The following is a 12,490-nucleotide window of genomic DNA, read 5'->3' on the forward strand; positions in this document are numbered from 1 at the left end:
TCAAGCAAAATGACACCTTTTATTGGCTAACTAAAAAGATTTCAATATGCAAGCTTTCGAGGCAACTCAGGTACATCTTGTCTGAAGAAGGGGACTAAGTTGCCTCAAAAGCTTGCATAGTGTAATCTTTTTAGTTAGCCAATAAAAGGTGTCATTTTGCTTGCTTTCCTCTATTTATGTTAATTATGAACCATGCTTGACTGAACTCAGTATTGTAAGCGTCATGTGCAAGGCAAGGTCCAGCCACTTACCAGAGGACAAGTCCATTGCAGAGTTCCTTTCATGCATGCTCACTAACACACGGTCAGTTTTGTGTTGTCCGCTTACCTAAAACAGTCCCCTTGTCATAAAATGGTCATGTGGAGAAAGAGAAGACCTGTAAACACCACACAGGCAGCAAGTGGGTGGGAGTCAAACTCAGGACTCTGACCTGTGGAGCAGTAGTGCCAACCTCTGCCCCAGTGTGCTGCCTTGCATTTATAAATACACTTAGTGATTTAAATAGACCACAGAAATAAAAAGTGTTGTATTACTACTAAGCCAGAAAACATCATAGTATAGCATTCTTGAACTGCATGCACCAAATCAGGGTCACAGGAGGCTGAAGCCTTTCTTGGCAGCATCCACTGCAATGCACTATTCAAAATGCTAGTCCATCACTGAGCCCAAGTGCAGGGTTGGCAGATTTGACAGACACTTTACAGCCCAATTACAGTCAAAATCCCACCCAATCCTACTATTTAACCCAAAATTAACACCCAAATAGCCGCAATCAGACCAAACTGTAGCTATCAAGCGCCTGATTTGTGCATTGGTACTTAATTTGAGATGAGTGGGAGGGGCTATGTAGTTACATTTCCCAAAATGGCTGAAGACTGCCTTAGGGTACAACATAACAGTGCAAAGCCATTAAATGGATTTCTGTAAATAAATATAATGTACAGTAGCAAAAACTAATGACAAAAGCTCATTTGTCTTTAACCATTGCATTTTTTTCTTTCAGATGAAGCAACATAACAGAAAGTTAAGGTCATTACCACGCTGAAGAGGAAAGAAGTTAAGAAACGCAACATTTTGGCTGTATAGCCATCATCAGGTGTGTCACTTCAGCGTGGAAATAACTTTTAACTTTTGTTTTTCTTAAGAGAAATGTATGACACCGCTAAAAGCCAAGCAAGACAATTACAAACATCATGGTAAAATGCCTTTAACCTTCATGTCGTCTCAAAGAACTGAACAATCAGTTGTTTTAGACTTAGATTATTTTCCCAAACCTTCCAATACATTTTTTATTTTTTTTAGATTTTCACCACATATGTACAAAATGTGGTCTGACAATAATAGAGTTTCTGTACTATAGTTATCCTGCCTTTGAATTTTTGTTTTGGGTGTTTTATCAGCTGTAATTGGTTAATGCCTACGGTATCATTCAATTTTATTAATAATTGGCTAGGAGTAGCTGTGTGACTACAAGGTCATTGGTTTTAAACTTTAAATAAAGGGAGTTGTATGAGATTTAATTGTCATAGGTTGGAAAGAAAAAGAGTTGGATTCATTGGCTGAAGGGGCAAAGGAATGCAAAAAAAATGTTCTCTTTACAAAATCCCACACAGTTTAAAAATACCCAAAAGCCATTTTTTCAGGCACAATGGAGTTAAAAGTAGCACAATTGAGTATAAAACCACCCAATCTGGCAACTCTGCCCATGTGTGAATACACATTCTTAAACTCATTTGTATTTGACCAATTTAGAAATGTCAGTTCACCTAAAATGCACATCTTTGGAATAAATTCTCACGCACAAGGAGAACATCCACAGTCCACAAAAACTTTACATTTTAGCAGTTTATTTGCCAACTTAATATGGGAATTAATAAGACAACCTAAACCAAATGCTGTATATATCATATCATATTCTTTGAAAAGAATGTTTCTTCTGAGCTCTTTGATTAATGGATGAAGTAATTCACCAAATATATCTGTTTTCACAGCCCCTTGATGAACTGGTACTCCACCTAGGGTCTGTCTCCTACCTTGTATCTGTTGCTTGTGGTTCTTGTCTTTATCTTATTACAGCCTTTCCTGTCTGACAAAAATATTGTACATTAGATACTCTTTGTCGGTATCGATTTCCAGTTTTCAGTAATGGTGGTAGAATTTTAGAATTAAATCGGTTTCTAAATGTAGGCCATGGTCTACATAATTAAGCTGGACTCAAAACTCTGTAGTCCACAGTTTTTCTGTAAATTAACAAAACATTTTGTGTTAAGGCCACTGCATGTAGTGGAGCAATAATCTAACTGAGGATAAATGAGAATTTGACAAAATAGGGTTTTAGTGGTAGAGAGTAAATTCTTATGTTGTCTCCTGTAAGACAGGCTGTAGTTTTGAACAGAAATGAAACGTGAGAGACGCCTGTTAAGTCGAAGCTACTCACTGACTTTCTGAGCAGTACTTGAAAAGGGTATATCCATAGTCAAGTTATTATTATTATTTATCTAGCAGATGCCTTTATTCAAAGCGACTTACAAAGCAAGTTATAATACATACAAGAATGAAGTTTCCAGGATCAAAAGCAACAGAGAACAAGATAAAAGAGTGAAAATGAGAGGGTAGAACTGCTACATAATTATACCTGCAACTAGACCAAGACAAAGATCAGTATTCTAAACTCTCTGTCATTTCAGCAGCATCTGCTGTCTTGTAGGAGAGAATCTAAGAATCCCCGAAGTATTCAGTAAAAACGTGTGTTTACAAAAGATGACTAAGCACAGGTAAAGTGGGTGCTGTTTGAATAAATAAAGGGCGATCATTCCACGGCTTAATAGCTAGAACAGAGTCGTCTCGGCAAGTCTGGTAAGAGGGGGGATGATCAGCAGAACGGCAGAGGCAGAACAGGGACTTCTTGAAGGGCCCTAAGGAGAGACCAAGGGTTGGAGATATGGAGGAGCGCAACCATTTAGAATACCTGTGGATCAAGACAAGAGTTTTTAACTGCAGTATTAGGAAGCCAGTGGAGAGAGAGAAGCAAAGGAGCAGCCAGAGTGAAACAAGGAACAGAAAACATTGGAGCTGCATTCTGGAGGAGCTGGCAAGGTTGGAAAGTAGCTGAAGGGAGTCCCGCCAGGAGAGAGTTTCAATAGTCCAGAGAACCAAATATATTGATAGCATAAATTGGTTGTGTTCCTGATTAAAGTCACCTAGAGGAAATACATGTTGTAGAGGTTAGATAAAAGCAGGCCAAGTGTGTTATGGGTATTCCGTTTTACCAGAAGACTGACTGCATAAGATATTCAAAGTGATATTAATTTTCTGTTATTTAATATACAGCTATCAGTTAAAGGGGCAAAACACAACTTATTTTAACACCCCCCGCCTTGATATTACAGTAGTTCCAAATGCACTTACTCTTTTGTAACTTAATTTTAACAGTCATTCATATGGCATAAGATTCTTTTCATTTTTTTTTATATTTTTATGAACAGATTGCCTCCCACTTACAAATTCAAATTGTTATATGCGTTCACACATACAGTATAGTGCAAATAAAAGATAATGTAAAATTCAATAAAAATGAAAATACCTTGCAATAATACAAGCAATACAATTTATAACATAAAACCACCATTGACTGTATACAGAAATATTCATATAACTGAGCTTTTTTATTTTTTATTTTCTAAATCTCTTGTTAGTAATAATCTAAGTAAGTAGATAATGTCTACATGTTTGGAGGTATTTAGTGAATATCTGAAGCTGGGTATGTCATTGGCGATGCTAGCATCTCCATCCACTTTGAGGTCCCATTCCAGAGTTGAGAGAGATGAATTAACCAAAAAGTCAAAGGGCATCATAAGGGGAAAAAGAGTGCAGAAAACGTAGTTAAAGCCAGTCTCGGTTACTTCCACAGTTATAAAAAAGCTTTTTGAATCATCCTGGATTCAGTAAGAGTTGCTCTTAAAAAATTATAGGCCTTCAGCATTAATTTAAATGCTGAGGCCACTTACATACAGTTGTTTTCTTATTGGCAGGTAAGTCTTCATAAAACTTTAATTACTTGTGGAATTGTGAGAAGACCTCCTTCTTGTGATCACGGCATATGTTTAGACATAAAGACATTAATAAGCCATCAAAGGCTTAGATGTTTGCAAAGCCATTCTTTAAGATAAACTCTAAACTTAACTGGAAACTAAATGTGCAGACTTAATAAATGTGCAGTTTTATGATAATAATTCCAAGTTCTTGAGCTGTACCATGGTATTATTATTAATAACTGTAGCATAATAAGTCAATTTAAATAGCCTGACAGTAAAGCATTACAATAACCATTTCACTTAAAATACATGCATTAACTAAATATTAAGAAAACACCTTCATTGTGTACATGTTTTCTGTTCTCTAGAAAAATTTTGGCACATAATTTTTTGCATTTAACAAATGATTAACTTAATCTCGGCACCATTGTTGACACGAGACTTCATTACTGAGAACGGGATTTGTAGCAGAGTTTGATGTCATTGTTACTGCAACCATTTTGGATGGTGATGCAAGGACACTGGCTTGCACATTTTTGGATTAAGAAAAAACAAACCAATCTTGCGTGTGCAATAGTTATTTGGTGAAAAGAATTAAAAGCAGTCTGGAATTTTGCTTGTTTTTTGTTGAAAATGACATTTGAACATTTTGCCAAATATTTTGAACTTTGACTGTTGACTTTTTGTTTGGCTTTTCTGCTTTTCAGCTCTGCCTGTTTATCATCTCTCTTTTTTCTACTGTTTATGGCCTTCACCTTCCTGCCCAGTTATTAAATTATCTGTCTTTAGGAACAAGCTTTTTTTCTCAGAGCATACAACTGTGTGCCCTGAGATGGACTGTTTGATTAAAAAGATATAAGCAGATGAAACAAAACAAATTAATCAGTAAACTGGACCATGCAGTGTTATTTAATATTTGTGTTATAATAATTTGCCTGTCTTCAGTCCCTCTGGACGAGCATGTTTTCAACTAGAATAACACAATTTCTAAGCTTGATGAGTAAATTTTTAATTGTGGAAACATGATGTCTTAAGATTAGATCAGTATCAAACTTAATGCCTGCATGTCTTACCAAGAGCTGGCAATATTTGATCTGTACATTTTCCAACCTAAATGTGTTTCTGAATTTAAGAGAGCATAATTTTTGCACATCTTTAATTTCACTTTATAAATGCAGTTAATAACAAAGACATATCTTTAGTTTTATTGAGTTGTCATCAGTATACAAATGAAAGTTAATATCATATATCAAAATGACTTATATCAACTTAAAACAAATACGCTTAGAGAAAAAGGAGCTGATTGGAACACTATACCCTGTAGACGCAGTTTTTAGCTCTGAATATGATAGATGGAATATTGTGCTCAGACTTCTGTACATATTGAATATGATGTGTGAACTCAACCACAAGTAGAGCATTGATTGGGTGTAGAGCAAATCCTCAAATTTGAGTTCTACGTGGTCTGTTCACATAATTATCTGACAGCCCCACTTTGAGGAAGAATATAGTTTCATGTTCTTTAACTCAGTCACATTTATTAGTTGAACTTTTGTTTATTAATCCTTTTTTTTTTTTTTTTACTTTGGCAGGTGCCGCTGAAGAACATGGGGCACTGCAGATTTAAGAAGCCCAACCTCAGCTGCTGAAAACAGAAGAGGGGAAAGCAGGGCTTAGCCCTGAACACGTTAGAGTAAGAAAAGAAAGTGGAGAGAGAGAACAGGAAGCCAAGGAATGGCCAATGCAAGTGAGAGCAGTGAGGGACCCAACCACCCCATGGTGGCCGGTTCCTCTGCAGTTTCCACGTATGTTAAGCTGGTTCTTCTTGGATTGATCATTTGCATCAGCCTGGTGGGTAACCTGGTGCTGTCCTTGCTAGTTCTCAAGGACCGAGCACTCCACAAAGCCCCTTATTACTTCCTCTTGGACCTTTGTCTGGCAGATACCATCCGTTCAGCGGTCTGCTTTCCTTTTGTCCTTGTGTCCATTAAAAATGGCTCTGCTTGGACATACAGTGTTCTTAGCTGCAAAATTGTAGCCTTCATGGCAGTCCTCTTTTGCTTTCATGCTGCCTTCATGCTGTTTTGCATTAGTGTAACACGTTACATGGCCATTGCCCATCATCGTTTTTATTCAAAGCGAATGACCTTCTGGACTTGTGTAGCTGTAGTTTGCATGGTGTGGACGCTGTCTGTGGCCATGGCATTTCCTCCTGTTTTTGATGTTGGCACTTACAAGTTTATCAGAGAAGAGGACCAGTGCATTTTTGAGCACCGCTATTTCAAAGCCAACGACACTTTGGGTTTCATGCTGATGTTGGCCGTTCTAATCCTGGCCACCCATGTAGTTTATATGAAACTCCTGCTGTTTGAATATAAACATCGGAAAATGAAGCCAGTCCAGATGGTGCCTGCCATCAGTCAGAACTGGACGTTCCATGGGCCAGGAGCTACCGGTCAAGCAGCTGCCAACTGGATAGCAGGTTTTGGACGGGGGCCAATGCCTCCCACCTTGCTGGGTATACGGCAGAATGTCCACAACCAGAACCGACGACTTCTAGGAATGGATGAGTTTAAAGTGGAGAAAAGATTGGGAAGAATGTTTTATGTGATCACCTTGTTCTTTTTGGTTCTCTGGTCACCGTATATTGTGGCCTGTTATTGGCGAGTTTTTGTTAAGGCCTGCACCATACCCCACAGGTACCTCTCCACTGCAGTGTGGATGAGCTTTGCCCAGGCCGGGGTCAATCCTATCATCTGCTTCTTCCTCAATAAAGACCTGAAGAAGGGACTTCTAGCTCACCTACCCTCCTGCTGTAGGACTAAACCGCAACTGCCCCGGGAGCCCTACTGCGTTATGTGAGGGCTTGTGCAAGAGTGTAAGTGTGTAATGATGTGTGTATACAGATGTGTCAAAACTTAAGAATATTGCCCTCTCCATCGAGATCTCCATCGAGATGTTGTCCATTATTCCTTTGTTAGAAAGGTTGAGAACCAATGTTAGGAACCTTTTTATAAAAAGAATGTCAGATACTGATATCTTTAGAGCCTTAACATTTAGGATTGGCCAGACCACATTCTGACATCTTTACTGAAGGGATAGCATGGGGTTTACTGAGAAGGAGCACAGGACCAAGTTATTATTATTGGCAAGTCTGTTTAGTTAATCCAACACTTTAACTAGTTGTGTTTTAATACACAAGGTTTTATACATTTGCTATCCTCTTCCATTTTTTGTTCTATAATATGAAGAAATAATCTGGCAAAAGCAATCTGTTTGAAGGGGATCTCTTCTAATTTACAGTTTATAAACATGTTCAAATCAGAAGAGATGCTCCTCTTCATGAGCGTTTCTGCCTGTAGAACTAAAAGAGCTATATCAGTATTGGCAATCTAAGATGCAAACAGTTGCATGTTAATTTATTGCCCCAGCCTTCCACTGCAGTGTTTCTGTACCATTATATAGCACTGACATTCGGCATTTGCTCTTACACAGTGGGCTAAGGCAGCTGCATTGCTGCAGTAGCACTGACGTCCCACCCTGGCCTGATTTGCACAGTTAAAATCCATTTGTCTTGTGTTTAAGACTAGTGGACACAGATTCTTAATATGAGTCTTTATTTCCTACTTACATGTTTGTTTTGAGTGAGCTAGCCAATTTCTTAAATCATGCATACCCCCAAAGTGTGTTTTTTTTTTAAATAGTGGATAAAGGTAAAAAAACTCTGTGATAAAAATCTGATATTTCCAGCCCCTCACCAAATAGTGCTGAATTTGCCATAAGGCTGAAATTAAAAACCAGTATTAGAAATATTTTGGAAGAACAAATTATAGAAGTGGCATGGATTTGCTTTTAAATTTTGAATCTCTGATATTATTTTAGGGTCCAGTCTCTGTCTGAAACTTAGATTATATTACAAGCATATCAGTCCACAGGTGTTGGAGGGTTTCATTGTTTAAACAGGATAAAAGTCTCTTCTCTTGCAATGCCTACAGCAGTGAATAGTGTGACAGAGCCTACATGGAGTTTTATTCATAGTAAATGTTTCCTAAACTGCTATTGCTGCAAGGAGAAATATGCAGCTTTAAAATAAGCCACACGAAAGCAAGAGCAAAACAGTAGTTGTGACATTTACTACAAGGATGTTTTTTATCAAATACTGAGACATCAGGACTTGGTTTGTTGCCTTGCCACTGGCAAGTTCAACAAGAAGTGGCCATAGAGTGTTGTTGAAAGTGTATTCAGTCCCTGCCAGCTACACAGTACTCAGCTGGACCCTCAAAGTCACAGTAATGGTGGGTGGCCCCAAAGCAAAAACAAGCTAATGTGGTGTGAGATTCACCATTGCTTGTGTTTCAGGCTTCATAGTCTTATTTATTTATAAATGTATACATTTATGTATCTATTTATTTATTGTCCTTCATGTTTATTTATTTGTTTGTTTGCTATAATAGATTTGTGAGGGAGGCTTATACACTCAGTATGAAATTGCAGGAAAATAAATGTGTGGTGTGCCAAAGAAAAATAAGTAGATATTGTTTAGTAGAGCAAAAAACAATACTAGAGTCATTCTGAACTTGTCACTCAGCCCAACAGCATGTATTTGATAAATGAAATCCATATATATATACAAAGAGAGAGAAGATGAACTGCAATCGAAAGAGATACTCACTCAAAAGTAAACCAGAACCCAAGCACCTGAGGTGGCACCGCACCAGCCAGTGTTATGTGTAGAGTGGTAAAGGGTTAATTTTATGTGTATTTTTAATACAAACTATCTGTTCCCATATTCATGGCATATCTAGAACTGAATGTGCTTTTAAGCAGTAGGGCTTTGGCTTTACAGATAGTGTTCATCTCACTTTACACTTGCTTTAGAACATAATGCAAGAAGGCAGATGTTCCAGTGACATTTCAACAACACAAATTCATTTTGAAGTGTTACTGCAAATTCAAGAATTTAAGTGACATGTAAATATAATGATAAGAGAGGCTGCAGTTAAACTTCCAACATGACTTCCAATACTCTAGGGGGTCTGGCTCAACCACGAGGTGTGGAATTGTGCGGTGTAACACCAGTTTACGTGTCTGCCAGTACTGTAAGGTGAAGTGCGGTAGCTGAGAGTTCAGTGGGCAAGTGTGAGACAGGTTTTCAACACTGCTAAGTGCAGAGTGCATGTGCCATAGATGCTTAGTGGAGTAATTAAAGACAACAGTGACTGCAGATCTGACACAGTCAAATTTGACTTTCTCTATGAATGTCCAGATTAATCATTTACTGCCAAGTGTATATACATTTTTAAAATGTGATATTATCTTTCTGTGGCCTGCTCATTTAAACATTGAAGAATATTTAATGTTTATCATTGGCATCATCACTAAAACTTTCACCAAGGCAAGAATTTACTGAAAATACAGCAAATAAATGAATCCAGGAATATTTTAATATACCTCTTAGAGGATCATATAGTAAAAGAGTCTTTCGCACTCTCGCATCATTAGGTTCACAGAAGAGCAGTCTTGACATCTACTGGAAACGCGAGTACAGATTCTAGTCTAAATTATGAAAACTTCTTTTAACTTTAAGCCCTTTAGATCAGAGTCTGCATTGTGTAACTACGTCTGCGTTTGTAATTTCTTCCTTTTTAGACGAAACACAAAAGCTTTGGGCATCCATGAAAAACCACCTATATCAAAAGCACAAGTAATGCCAGTATTTATACTGAAGAGAGGCTCAAAAACAAGGGAAGACTGTCCATTCTGTCTTGGCTCATTTGGTTAGCTAATGGCTATTCCCAGTACATCATCCAGCTGTTTCTTTAGATAAAACGCAGGTTCCACTTCAGCAGTGTAACTAAGTAGTTTTTCTCTTCCCGTATTAAAATACAATGAGGTCCTTTACCATTTGAAGTAGCATAATTAATCTCGCTTGACCAAAACTTGAGTTCCTTTCTTTTTGCTCAATATCTGTTATCTCACTTAAGATATAAAAATATGCTTGCCATAGCTACAGGAACATACTGTAATTATAATAAGCAGCAGACATGAACATGTGAGGCTTCCAAAGAGAGAAATGGGATTCAAATAAAAAATGTGACTTTGGAAGCAGGTTATATTACATAAATTACAACCGTTCTGTATAGTCTCATTCTCCCTGATGACTGGCCTGTTACTTACTTTGCTACAAGTGAAAAATTGGTAAATTATTTATTTTTGAAGTTTTTTTTTTTTACATTTTATGATAACATGAACCAAATTAACATTATTATCTCTGCTGACATGCATGAATTGAAAGCCTAGTTTGTTTATATTCAGAAAGAATAAATAGTAGTGTTTAGACATTTGTTAAGTACTAAGCATTTATGATGGTAATTTATTAATTTCTTTGTTACTTAAAAATGGTGGAGGATATTAAAAACCTTCAAAACAAATATTATGAATATTTTTTATTCCCAACCACTTTTGTTTGAAGTGTCTTTCTGAAAAACAGGACGTGTTTTTACAATAAAAGTAAAATGAAAACAGTAAAAGAAACAACTGAAAACACTGTAAAATTATTAAGCCAGGGCAGACATTCGGTTTAATGCAACTTTATTTGTAACATTTTGTTATCAGTTGCAGCATCACTTCTAAAGCAGAAAATGAAAACAGATCAGCTCAGTTAGGCTCTGACGTTGCAGGATTACAACAACAACAGTTTATTTCTTGTATAGCCCAAAGTCACACAAGGAATGCCTCAATGGCCTTTAGGTCCCTTTGTTTTGATAGCCCCCCAGCCTTGACTTTCAAATAAGACAAGAACCCTTCCCCCAAAAAAACTTTGTAGGGAAAAAAATGGAAGATATCTTGAGAAAGGCAATTCAGAGAGAGAGACCCCCTTCCAGGTAGGTTAGGCATGCAACGAGTGTCAAAAAAATGGGATAAATAAAATTCACAAAACATAACACATGTAATCCTCTTTACTTTTTCTTCCTCTTAGGATGTAAAGTTCCATATTTGATTGTGATCACTTCACTTATATGTGTGTTAACACGTGTCACCGACAGACAGACACATCCCCTAGTGGAAATGGGCAAATATCTTTCAGGAATACCTAAAATGTGAATGTTTATATTATAAGACCATCCAAATATTCTAGCCGTAGATTGGCATGTAAAGTGAAAGGACTCCCTATATTAAAATATTTTTGGGCAGTAATGGGATGAAGAGAAGTATACATTTTAGGATATTAGAACATTTCATTAAGACTTGACATTTGGTGTCCTATTTCTGTGTTTGGTCATATTAGTATCCTTGGCTATAATAGTTTTTCCATGTTCCCTTAAGTACTTGATGCTGAATGAGCCTTAGTGTCGAATAAAGTCAGACGCTTTCATTTCTGCACCTTTAAACATCAATATTCTTTTTGGAAGCTGCCCAAGCATTTGTGTTCATTACCTGATTTGTGACAAAAAACATTTGTTCATATAGATACCTGGACCTAGTTACTGAGCAGTGAAGTAGATGCTATCCCCTTAGGGGCCTTCGCATCTGAACACATTATTTTGTAAGCACTATAGACCATTGACGATGTTAGACGGCTTAGCTTGAATCTGTGAAAACCTTTTCGACTTGTATTACTACTTTTTGTGGACTGGTTGTATCTCTCCAAAGCAAAATTTGAGATCTGACTTCCAAATGTTTCAACTCCCCTCAGTGTTATGGACGTAACTTATTAAACCATTATGTATGTACACACAGCCCAGCATGTTCAGGGCTATAAAAATAAATTTAAAAAATTGAAATTACACTCCACAATGTTCTAGAATAGATTATGACTTTTTCTCTAGATGTTGTTTCAACTTGAACAGTTAGCACATGCATCTCTTATGTTGTGTCCATAACTTCTTTACTTAAACAAGCTTGTCACATGGAATGAAACATTCAGTAATTATATAAATATTAGCTGTGCTACCCGACGGGTTTAAGTTAGTGTAAACCTTAGTGTTAATGTTTGCAGTGCACCATGCAATGCACATGTCTCTGTTATATGCCATTTGGTATTGAATTTGTAAAAGCTGTCTTACTCTTTGTGATGCACCATTTACTGGAATGACAAACGTAATGCATTTTATTACTACAAATGTTTGTGATACTCCATCTTTTGGAATGACAGAGACATAGCAACCGGACGAACACACAAACAGACACTTATCCCTTTATTAAGATGGATAATATATATATAATATAGTATATAGAAGCCTATATAAAATATATAATTTTAAATGAGATGGCCACAGAAACAGAAAGAAAACAATTTTTGGTCTCCTGACCAGCCCCCTCTGTAATGTGCAGAGCATCCTTAAAGCTGCAGAGATGATGAGCAGTGATGTCACACTTTTACAGCACTGTGGAATTAGGAAAGGAGTTTAATATTAGTTTTATTTTTTCATTTTTTCTTAAAAAGCAACTAGCAA

The 12,490-nt window shown here is 37.0% G+C and overlaps 1 protein-coding gene across 3 annotated transcripts in view; it reads left to right on the plus strand.

Annotated features, from left to right (window-relative positions):
• gpr173 (G protein-coupled receptor 173) overlaps window positions 1–10,289 on the plus strand; it is a 122,595-nt gene extending 112,306 nt beyond the window's left edge. For 2 of the 3 annotated variants that reach the window (XM_051933510.1, XM_051933511.1), the window contains 2 exons: window positions 1,004–1,096; window positions 5,627–10,289. In XM_051933510.1, coding sequence (XP_051789470.1) covers window positions 5,769–6,896 — 1,128 coding nt within the window. In that variant the 5' untranslated portion in view covers window positions 1,004–1,096; window positions 5,627–5,768 and the 3' untranslated portion in view covers window positions 6,897–10,289. The remainder of the gene's footprint in view (window positions 1–1,003; window positions 1,097–5,626) is intronic. The other variant, XM_051933512.1, reaches the window with a different exon arrangement.
• The last annotated feature ends 2,201 nt before the right edge of the window (window positions 10,290–12,490 follow it).

The sequence above is a fragment of the Erpetoichthys calabaricus genome, chromosome 11 (genome assembly GCF_900747795.2).
Source record: "Erpetoichthys calabaricus chromosome 11, fErpCal1.3, whole genome shotgun sequence".
NCBI classification, from domain to species: Eukaryota; Metazoa; Chordata; class Cladistia; order Polypteriformes; family Polypteridae; genus Erpetoichthys; species Erpetoichthys calabaricus.